The sequence below is a fragment of the Chenopodium quinoa genome, unplaced genomic scaffold (assembly GCF_001683475.1).
Source record: "Chenopodium quinoa cultivar QQ74 unplaced genomic scaffold, ASM168347v1, whole genome shotgun sequence".
Classification (NCBI taxonomy): Eukaryota; Viridiplantae; Streptophyta; class Magnoliopsida; order Caryophyllales; family Amaranthaceae; genus Chenopodium; species Chenopodium quinoa.
Genome location: NW_018744421.1, coordinates 142,071 through 152,946, shown reverse-complemented (window position 1 = coordinate 152,946; position 10,876 = coordinate 142,071). Strand labels below are relative to the sequence as shown.

At 35.2% G+C, this 10,876-nt stretch overlaps 1 protein-coding gene across 1 annotated transcript; it reads right to left on the bottom strand.

Annotated features, from left to right (window-relative positions):
• Positions 1-221: 221 nt before the first annotated feature.
• On the bottom strand, positions 222-2,653 carry LOC110696955. The gene is made up of 3 exons (XM_021874291.1): positions 1,498-2,653; positions 1,038-1,426; positions 222-938 (listed from the first exon to the last, which is right to left on the bottom strand). The coding sequence occupies exons 1-3, from the start codon at positions 2,651-2,653 to the stop codon at positions 222-224; spliced, it is 2,262 nt and encodes a 753-aa protein (XP_021729983.1).
• Between the last annotated feature and the right edge of the window lie 8,223 nt (positions 2,654-10,876).

The following is a 10,876-nucleotide window of genomic DNA, read 5'->3' as shown; positions in this document are numbered from 1 at the left end:
TCATGAATGTAAGGAGCCTCTTCTTCCATGCTCGCATCCTTGCACTCCTTCTTGCTTTACTCAAGCAAATCCTCATAGAATTGTATGTCTTCTTTGTGAGTACCTAACTTTGATTCATTCAACAACACACTTTCAAAAGGATCATTAGTAGCATGCAAGTGGGAGCGAGAAAATTCATTAAGAACGGTATCAAGAACATCTACCCTAAAGCATTCACCACTTTAGGAGGGTTGTTGCATGACATTATTCAAATCAAACTCAATAGAATCATTGTCAATCTTCAAGGATATCTTCCCCTCCTTCACATCGATGATAGCTCTAGAAGTAGCTGGAGATGGTCTACCCAAAATTATAGGAATCCTCTCATCCTCATCCATCTCTAGCACATAGAAATCCACGGGGAATGTGAACTTTCCTACCCTAAGGGGAATGTCCTCAACTTTGTCCATGGGGAACTTAACGGAACGGTCAGCTAGTTGGAGAGTAATGTTAGTGGGGGAGAGGGTTCCTACACTAAGCTTTTGGTAGACGGAATAGGGCATGAGACTCACACTTGCTCCTAAATCACACAAGGCTTTATCAAATTCAATGCCATTGGTAGAACAAGGGATGGAAAAGTTACCCGGATCTTTCAATTTGGTAGGAAGTTTGTTGGAAAGAATTGCACTACAATTGGCGGTCAAAATCACCGTCTCACACTCCCTTCTCCCACTCAAAAGGTCTTTCAAAAATTTGGAATAGTGGGGCATTTGCTTCATAGCATCAACAAAAGGGACGGAAATATGCAAATTCTTAATGACTTCCAAAAACTTCCCAAATTGGGTATCAAGTTTAGCTCTCACAAATCGTAGTGGAAAGGGTAGCTTCTCCTCTCTAGGTTGGCAATTTAGGGGCAAGGGGGTGGCTTCTTTTTCCTTTGGCACCTCAACATGTTTTTCCTTTTCAACACTCAATGGCTCATTGGGTTTTTCACCCTCATTCTCTAACTCCACCTCTTCTTAGGGTTCTTCCTCAACTAAAGGGTCACTCCCTACTACCTTCCCACTCCTAGTTATCATGGCATACAAAGGTTTTGGGTTAACTCCTTGACTTGGGATGTGAGAAGAAGAAGAAGAAGAAGGGGATGAATTAGATGCAAGTTGAGCAATTTGGGTCTCAAGCATTTTCATTTGAGCATTGGTGCGTTTTTGGGCCTCTTCATGTTTCTTTTTATCCTCCTCATGCATTTTCAAAAGAGCATCTAATTTAGCCATCACTGGATCAATTGGAGGGGCTTCAAGTTGAAGAGGTTGTTGAGGTGGAGGGAGTTGGGGTTGATGGAAACCCGGAGGCCTATTAGTTTGGGCATAGTTAGAAATAAATTGGCCCCTATTGCCTCCCGTGCCTTGGTTAGGAACATTGCTTTGTTGATTATTTCCCATGTTACCTTGATCACCAAAATTTTGATTTTGATGGTCATGGTATCGGGGATTAGGTTGTTGGTTTTAATTACCATACCCCCTTTGGTTAGAGTAGCCTCTTCCATTGAAATTGGAAGGACTCCCCCACCATGGTATTGGTTATCATAACCACCACTACCTTGGTTCCAACCACGGTTTCCACCTTGATTCCAATTCCCCATTTGATTGGAGTTTGGCCTCAAGTTCCCTACATTTCCCATTCTAGGAGCAAAATTCATAGCATTGACGTTTTCTGTATTATCATCATGTTCATGGGAAGGGGGTTGAACTTCACAAGCATATACACAATGAGAGGTATCATGATCATAGGTTTCACAATTAGAACAAAACATGCATCCTTGGGGCATTGTATTATAAGAAGAGGAGGAAGTATCCATACCATTGCCTCCCTTTGTTGAAGGGGAGGTATTACCATGAGGGTTGGACCTTTCTTTCATCAATTCATCCATTTGCTTGGTCATTTTGGAGATTTGGGTAGAAAGGTTGATGATTGCGTTGGCTTGCTCCAATGCATAAACACCCTTACTAGAAGTAGCATCCCTTTCTCCTTCGTACCAATCATCATAGTGTTTTGCGGCCTCCTCTATAATACACTCCACTTCATGCTCTCCTTTGTTCATGATTGGACCGCCGGCCGTGGCGTTTAGGCTTGTTCTTCCTTGAGGTGTGAGACCTCCATAGAAAGTGTGAATGAGTTGATACTTGGGTATCCCATGGTGTGGGCATTGACGTTGAAGCTCTTTGTATCGTTCCAATGCCGCACTTAGAGACTGACCACTCTTTTGGCAAAAACCTTGAATCGAAGACCGAGCCTCGGCGGTCTTCCTATGGTTATAGAACCTCCTCAAGAAAGCCGTAGTCACTTGGTCCCATGTTGTGAGAGAATTAGGGGGCACCTCCTTCTCTATCCATTCTAGACCTCTCCCAATTAGTGAAAATGGAAATATTTTGAGGCGGATATATTCTTGAGTCACTCCATTGACCTTTACCGTGTCACAATATTTCTCACACTCTTTTAAGTGCTCATGAGGACTCTCAAACTTTCCACCCGAGAATTGTTTCCTCTCAATCAAAGCAATAAAATTAGGCTTGATCTCGAAATTATTGTCTTGAGTAGTAGGAGTTAGGATCCCACATTGCGCTCTAAAAGCTTCAGGGGCCCCAAGACGACTCAAAGGTGTAATCTCTCCCATTTTAGAACCTTCTTCACTCTCGAACTTATAGGTTGAGAAAGGGTTGATTTCTAAACTCGATGATGAGTTAGGGCTATCTAATTCTTCACTTGAGGGGGAGGGTGGAGTATCTTCTAATTCTCTTACTTCTCTCGTTGGGGTATGAGAATTTCTACTCCTTGCTCTTGCTTCTCTTTGAAGTAGGGACAAAGACCTCTCTAGCTCTGGATCGATGGGAATCAAAGATCTTGAGCGGGTTCGTCCTCTGTTCTTACAACAAAGCTAAGAAGAACGTAAGCACTGACAAGTAACAAAAGTAGAAAACACTAACAAATAAAAGATGAGATAGTCTCAAACAAGCAATGAAATAGCAATGGAAGCCGTCTCCCCGGCAACGGCGCCAATTTGACAAAGGAATAATTGCGTCGTCAAACAACTACACCTAAATCAAATACAATTTATAACACTCAACTCAACCTATTACAAATATAGGGCAAGTAGAGGGGTCAAACCATAGGGAGAAATGCATAAACACCGCATTCATTACCTAGAGTCTAAGCTATCTCGGAACAAGAAGTGTGAATAACTAAGAGATTAAACTAAGAACGAAATGGATTAAAATTAATATAACTAAGCACCAAGGGAAATGGGTAGATGTAGATGCCGCTTGATCATGCAATAACAAAGTAGCAAATCAATGGTAAACTAAACATGCATGAATATCGAAGTAAGGCCCAATCTAACCGCCTTCCGGGGTTAATCGGTTTCTCCTAACATAGCCTCTATGTTTCCACACTAGAACCATATATTAGAAGGTGCAATCAAAGAACTATCGATATTAATGAATCTAAACTAAGTCTACTTCCGTTACTTGTTAGCAAAGATTCACATTTAATCAACTAGCAATGTGCACTTGCAAGAAGATCAAAGAATATCAAGCATGCAAAGACTTTAATCACCATTAACATAACCCCAACATTATAAGCATGAACAATTAGCAATTACACCATCCCCACACCCTTGGCTAGGTGACTACTCACAAATCATATTGAAGATAATATCAATCATCAAATCAATAAGCATCAACATGATTAATAAGCAAAGAATAAAAATTAAAGCAAATAAGCAAAATAAAAAACAAAGGTAAAGAGAAAGAGTAAGAGATTGCTCATTAATTAAAGATGAAGGTCTACAAAGGATTGAACAAACTCCTTCTTCAAAATCCAAGTTCATCAATGAAGAAACCACACTTTCTCTCTCTACCCATGAAGACTAATAATGTTTTCTCTCTCTAGATTAATCTAAAATGTTGATAAGATAGATGATAATACAAACTTGAAATAGGAGGCTATATATATGCATCATAAAAGACGGAAATAAAACGCCTAGGAGATCCCTCTAGCAAGTAGTCGCGCCCTCTCTAGTCTGGGTACGGAGTTGCTTAACCCAGCAACCCGCGCCCGCGGCTATGCACCCGCGCCCACGGCCAAAGAAAAGAGATGTAATCTGCTGCTGAAGAGAGGCCGCGACAGGAAAACTGGGAAATGAAGCCTCGAAGAGCCGTGCCCGCGGTTCGACTCCTTGCTCTAGTGCCTTCCTTGAGCATTAAATTTCCTTCCCATGCCTCACCATGAATCCAAGGGTTCATCCGAAAGGGCCGAAAATCTACAAAACAACGAAGAGACGCTAGAAAAACCAAAAAAAGGGAAAAAGAAAGGAAACACGAGAAAAGAAAGGAAAAAGCAAAACTAAGGTAAAAACGCTTAAAGAGGCTCAAACAAGTGCAAATGAGGGGAGAATCCTTAGAGAAAGGGGTGGAGAAGTGGCATAAATTCCACTCATCACAAGTCCTCTTCCCTCTTCTTGATAAAGCCTACGAACTTGTCTCAAAGTTCGGTCGATCTTGTGGTCAATGTTTTGTATGGGCGGACCTTTAGACCTCCTAAGTATCCACCAAAGCTAAGCGAACGATTAGCAATGACAAGTAGGATAAAGCAAGAAAATAAAATGACTATCTAACAATAGCAAAAATACATGCTAAACAAGCCCCTTCCCCGGCAACGGCACCAAAATTTGATCTAGGTGGATTAGGTCGTTGGGAATACTACCTTAATCAAATTAATTATTTATAAACATAAACCTTTCAATAAACTTGTTAGCGGCAAGTATAGGGTTGGACCACAAGGAAGCACACAAGTTAAACATCAAATCCACTAATGCAAGAGTAAATGGGAGAATATTTTTGATGGTTTTCTTGATTACGTAAACTAAAGCAATAAATAAAGAAAGGTAAAATGGATTAAACAAAATATAAACAACACTAGGGGTATGGGGGTGTCAAACTTGATCAAATATAAATGGTCAATGGTGATTTTCATGAAGAACATGCCATAGAATACGAAGTTCTACTCAAACAACTCAATTTCATGCAATTGCTTAAGCAAATCAATGAATTAAGTCTTGTCCTAATTGAATCACTTTCATGCATCCAATTAGTCACTAATCATGGCAAGAGATTAAGAGTGCACAATACATAAAAATTTACTTAAATAATTCATTTTCATGCAATCATCAAAGTAAAGGTGATCTTAATTTAATCCAAATCATTCTCATGCATTTTTATTAGGAAACATCAAATAATATCCTACTAATAATCTCAAGCTATCAAAAATCATATCTTTCATCAATTTATGGCATGAATTCTATCTAATCACAATCAATCATCAATATTAACACATGTTTTCCACCCCCTTCCCCTAGCTAAAAACTTAGCCTAGAAAAGAGAAACTAACCATCATAACAAAACTAAACAAGGATTCAATAAGCACAAAACTAAGAATGATTGAAAACTAATAAAAATAATACCAACAAGTTCAACTAAACAGATAGATGAAAATAATAAATAACATAGAAAATAAATCAAACTAAAGGAAAGGATAAGAGATTACTAAAAAGGAACTTGATTAAAGATGAAAGCTTGAAACTTTTGCATTGAAATAACCTTGACCAAATCTTTAATGCAATGAAGAAACTTGAAGAATAAGCTACTTTCTCTCTATAGATTAGGGTTAAAATCTGAATAATCATCTCTTTTACCCCCACTTACCTCTTATTTTATTTAGGTCAATTAAATTGCCTACAACTATGTGGCGGACAAACTGTAACACTTATTAAAATACGGAGGGAGTACTCATATTTCAATTATTTTTAATCACGGTATAAGATATCATACATAGTATACATGGTGTACTTTCTAATTTGATCATGGTGTTATATTAATAAGTAGAATATAAATTTTTTCATATTTGTAAAATAAAAATTAATTAACCAAAATAAATTTTTAAAATTTAAAGGCTAATTATTAAACAATAATATAATATATATAATAACTTTACTTATTTTTTTCTTGTTTATTATTTGGTGTTATCCCTTACTAGAAATCCTGCAAGAAGGGTCAACCTTTTCAAGATGCAATTTGTTAGAAAGATTAAGGTAGTCTAGCGACCTATAACAAGTAATACAAAGGCATGGTGAATCCTTAAACGACTACTTCAACATGTTCAACAGGTAAAAGATCAGAATTCACAAATGCGATGTTCCAGCCATAATTGAAGCATTTAGAAGAAGACACCAAGACCATAGTGAACCTTAAAAAGAATAAACCAAGTACCCTTTCACAACCTTTATTTTGAAGATGTTCAAGACAAAGCAATGGCCCAAGTTAGTTTTGAGGAAGCATCTATTCTGGGAAAACCCTGAGTGTTGATAGATCAACATGGAGAAGTAACAATTATCCCAGAAGGGATGATTCTATGGTGTCATTCTTAGAAAATGACACCATAACATGACGAGGTGTCATGTTATGATTGGTCGATTTTTGATTTATTTTTAAATACCTAAATATACTATACATGTATGTATAATTATGAATACGTATATTTTTTATAGAATACGTAATTATAGTTTTTTAAAATCTATTTTAAACTTAATAAAATCATTTTCAAAAATTAAATTAGAATTACAATTTAGTAAAAATAAAATCATCATTGTTCTTTGTTGTTCTTCATTCCGTCCACAATTCCGACCACATTTCCGACCAAAATTCTGACCAAAATTCTGACCACAACTCCCACCGCAATTTCGACTAAATTTCGACCAAATTCTGACCAAAATTCCGTCTAAAACCCCATCCAATTTCGGGTATAAATTTCGTTTTGGGTTTGATTGATGATTTATTGATGTAAAAATCACTTTATTTGTTAGTTTTGAGAATGGAAAAAGCCTTAGTCGTGTGTAATATGATGATGTGAAATGCTTAATTTCCAGTTTTTTTAACTTCAATGGATAACGAGGGTTTGCTCTTCAATTTAGAATTCGAGGTTGTTTTTTCTTTTTCGAACTGTTTGATCAAAAATTTTCATTTGCGATTTTTGTAATATGTTTGTGATTAGGTAATTACCTGTATGTAGTTAGGTCATTACCTTTATTTATGTAGGTCATTATCGTAAATTTTTAGCTATAATTAATTAGGTTATTACCAATTGCGTTTAGTAATCATAATTTTACGGTAATCATACAACAAAAAAATGATTTAAGGAATTTTTATCTTATCATTTTTGCAAAAAATATTTATGGTATCATTATCTTATTGTATTTTGAATAAAATATTGTTGAAATTTTTATCATAACATTTTAGCAAAAAAATATTTATGAGATTATTATCTTATTATAATTTGGAAACAATATTTTTGAAATATTGGGCATATAATTTAGTGGCTATAATTCTGGGATATTCCTAAATTAGTATATTGTTCTTTATCAAATCCTGCCATGTTCTTAAGTAGAGTTTTACTTATTTTTCTTTTTTCACGTTCAATTGTGGAATCATAAGTCCTTCGATCGAAGTCGGTACTGCTGAACTCCAATCATGGTCAAGAACACATATGTAAGTGTGCTCACCTAACTGACTTTTTATCTTATTAAAAAAAAATTACATAATCATACTTGCAATTTCATCTATAACATTATTTTTAAACATAATTAAAAGTAATTGATTTCTAAGGATTGGGTAATAGACAAACTCTATTTTTTTGTAGGGTGTGTATATAAATATTTATTTTTATAGGCTTGTAATTTTCAAATTTTAATTGTATTTTTTTCGCACCCTGTTTGATTCGGAGAAGTGATGTGCGAATTTGGTATTCATCTGTTTGTGATTTTGGCATTTACCTGTATTCAAATTGGTCATTACCTAAAACGTATTTTTTGTTTTTTTTTAATAGGATTCCGCTTGTGGTTAAAGCATCCATCTTTAGTTAATCTGGTCATTACCATGTCAATTAATGTTATTTTGTAATTGGAATTTGCTTCTGCAGTAGGCATGTATTTGAATTTAATTTTGGCATTACCTTTTTTTTTTAATAAAATTTTGGCATTACCTAACAATTTAGTTATAATTTTTCATTGGACAGAAAAAGAAAAAAATGAAGCCGAGGAGGATGTGAATCAAATTCGTTCACAAATGTCAAACTTGGAGAATGATGTCAAAGAAATGCGATCTTCAATTGAGTCTTCATTAGTGCAAATCATATCTAAGATTGATGCATTTACCATGTCAAATGGTGGGGAATCATCCAAGTGTAGAGGATATTTTGCAAGGAGGGATGATGGGAAAACCCCAACAGTTTTAAATCTTTCTTGTTCACCATTTATTAACAATGATGGAGAGTTAATTGTTAGCTCACGCACTAAGCGTAAGCTTGAGGGAGGCACAAGTTGCGATGATGAAGGGGATATAGTTGAAGACAAAATTGTTGAAGAGATAATGAGTGAAGAAAAAATAGATGAACAAAAAATAGGTGAGGAAAAAAAATGAGTTAAAACAAGTTGAAGGCTTCGATATTAGATCCTTAAGCATTTTTTATATTCGTTTCAATGAGCCTCAATTTCTTCCTGGCCTAGAAACATTGAAGGACCTCAAAAAGATGCAAAATTTGAAGGAATTAAAAGGAAAGGACAAAGTAGAAAGTTCTTCCATCAAAGTAAAAACTCCAAAACAAAAAACAGGAACATAGGACATGGAAATCGAAGAACCCAAGTCGGTGCCCCATAGGAGGCCAAAAACAAGATCAGTTAGTTCTCTTGTAGAAAAGAATGCCATTTCCGCAAAGGTAATATGTGTCATAACCTATCACTTTGTTAATCATTACTTTATATAATTTTTTTCATAATTTTTTGTTTGAAAGAAGTTTTTAATATAATTTTGGTTGTGATATCCTCCAATAATAATTTTTACAGTCCCAATCATCATCATCATCATCATCAAAACTAAAAAAAGGGAAAAATAGCATTCTAGATCCAGTAGCCGATCATGTAAGTTATTTGTGGTCTATACAAACTATTGGCAGAATATTATTTTTGGTATTAAGTGAAGTTGATTAATGTCATTACCTAACATTTTAAGAGATTCCCATTGAATTTTTATACTGCGTCGTGTAGCTTTCAATGGTTGTACATAAATCAACAATGAGCGCGGCCGAGAAGGATGACCAATCTCTATTAGATTTGGTAATCATATTTCAAATATTTATACTTACTTGATATTCAACCCAATATGGTCTCCAAGAGATAATACTTAGCAGTGTATGCAGATTCGTACATCAAATTAAAAACCAAAAAGGCATAAGAAAAGCATTTCGAATGATGCAATTCCTGAAGAGGTGATGTTCTTCAAATTGTTTATCTATAATTGTGGTATAGTGTTAATTGGTGATAGCGTATTAGATGCAATATTTTTGTTTTGTATTATGTGGTATAGACCCATTATATTTTTGATTATTGCTTATTAATGTTATTTATTTGTCTCTGGTTGGTAGTTGTACTAAAAGAAATGACTTTGTTATATATTTTGTTTGTGTTCTAAACTCTTGTGAAAAAAACGCAGGAACGAAACAATAGGATTGAAGTACATAGTGGTGATGAATATGAAAACGAGACACAGCGAAGCATTAAAAGTGGCCGACCACTTCCATTATTTTAGAGTTACGTATCACAACTTTCATCTGTGGAACGTCAAATATGCGAAAAGGTTCCAAAGGAATCAAGTTGTGATGAATTTTATAGCGCAATATAAACCAATTCATCGGATGACCATAGGCAAATCTTGGAGTTTTTATTCAGATACGAATATAAGAGATCATGTATGCAATTTCTCTTGAATTTGTTTACAATATTTTTTTACACATGTTTACCTAGAATTTCTTGGTAACTATTTAATTTTTCTATTGTAGATTATTACTGTGTACTTATATGATATGCAATTGGAATTAAAAGGCAGTACTAAGTTGATACTGCCACCAGCATTCCAGGTACTCTCATCATACCAAATTGTAAATTCAAATCCCCTTGTTTGATTTATTAATGATTGATAACAATGTGGATGTCCATGTTGCACTGTGTCGTAATGAAATTGGATTCACGGAGCCCGATTTATGGATTTAAATCACTTATTGATTTTTGTGGCAAAATTGTGGCAACCTTTATACCTGATGGTGATGGTGATTTAAGCAATGTTAAGCAGGTTTGGATTTATGTAGTTGTTTAATAGGTCATTTCCTTTATTTCTTATGCGTTTGAATTTTGTAGTTGTTTCACTAATAGTATGTTACTCATTAGATATTTATCCCCGTTCTAGATGATTCTATAAATCATTGGTTCCTATTAGTTTACTCTATATTGTCAAAAACGATGTATATAGTGTATTCATTGGGAGTCACGCGCGATAGACATCGCCTGGCAATTGATGTGGTAACTTCTTGATTTTTAAATTGTCATTTGCGGTATGTTACTATGATGGGCGTTAGAACGGTCGTACATTCCACACTCAATCAAACACATTTATTAACAAACACCTTACAAACCAAGCATAATGACAAGTAAGAGTTCGGTCCACAAGGAACGGGATATGGTTGCCAAAGATCTTTACACTTAAGCTAATTCGAAGTCAATTGGTGAATTGGGGTTCGTCAAGAAGACAAACAAACTATGGTTCTAAATCAATGAATTAAAGATACTAGGGAATGAGATCCACTCAACCAAGGCAAATAGGCAAACGGGGAGTAGAATAGACAAGATATAGCAAGGACTATATGTAAAATCAACCTCATGCAATTAGAAAACAACTCACACTATTAAACTTAGATTCCTCATTAGTTTAGCACAGATGATACATAATCAAATTACAAT

Bases quoted from the DNA above. Each gene is read 5' to 3' on its own strand.
- LOC110696955 (XM_021874291.1), bottom strand. From the start codon at position 2,653: ATGGGAGAGATTACACCTTTGAGTCGTCTTGGGGCCCCTGAAGCTTTT. The intron at 1,427-1,497 runs GTATGGTAATTA...TTGGTGATCAAG, and splicing joins GGCTACTCTAACCAAAGGGG to GTAACATGGGAAATAATCAA. The intron at 939-1,037 runs GTAGTAGGGAGT...AGTGTTGAAAAG, and splicing joins TGATAACTAGGAGTGGGAAG to GAAAAACATGTTGAGGTGCC.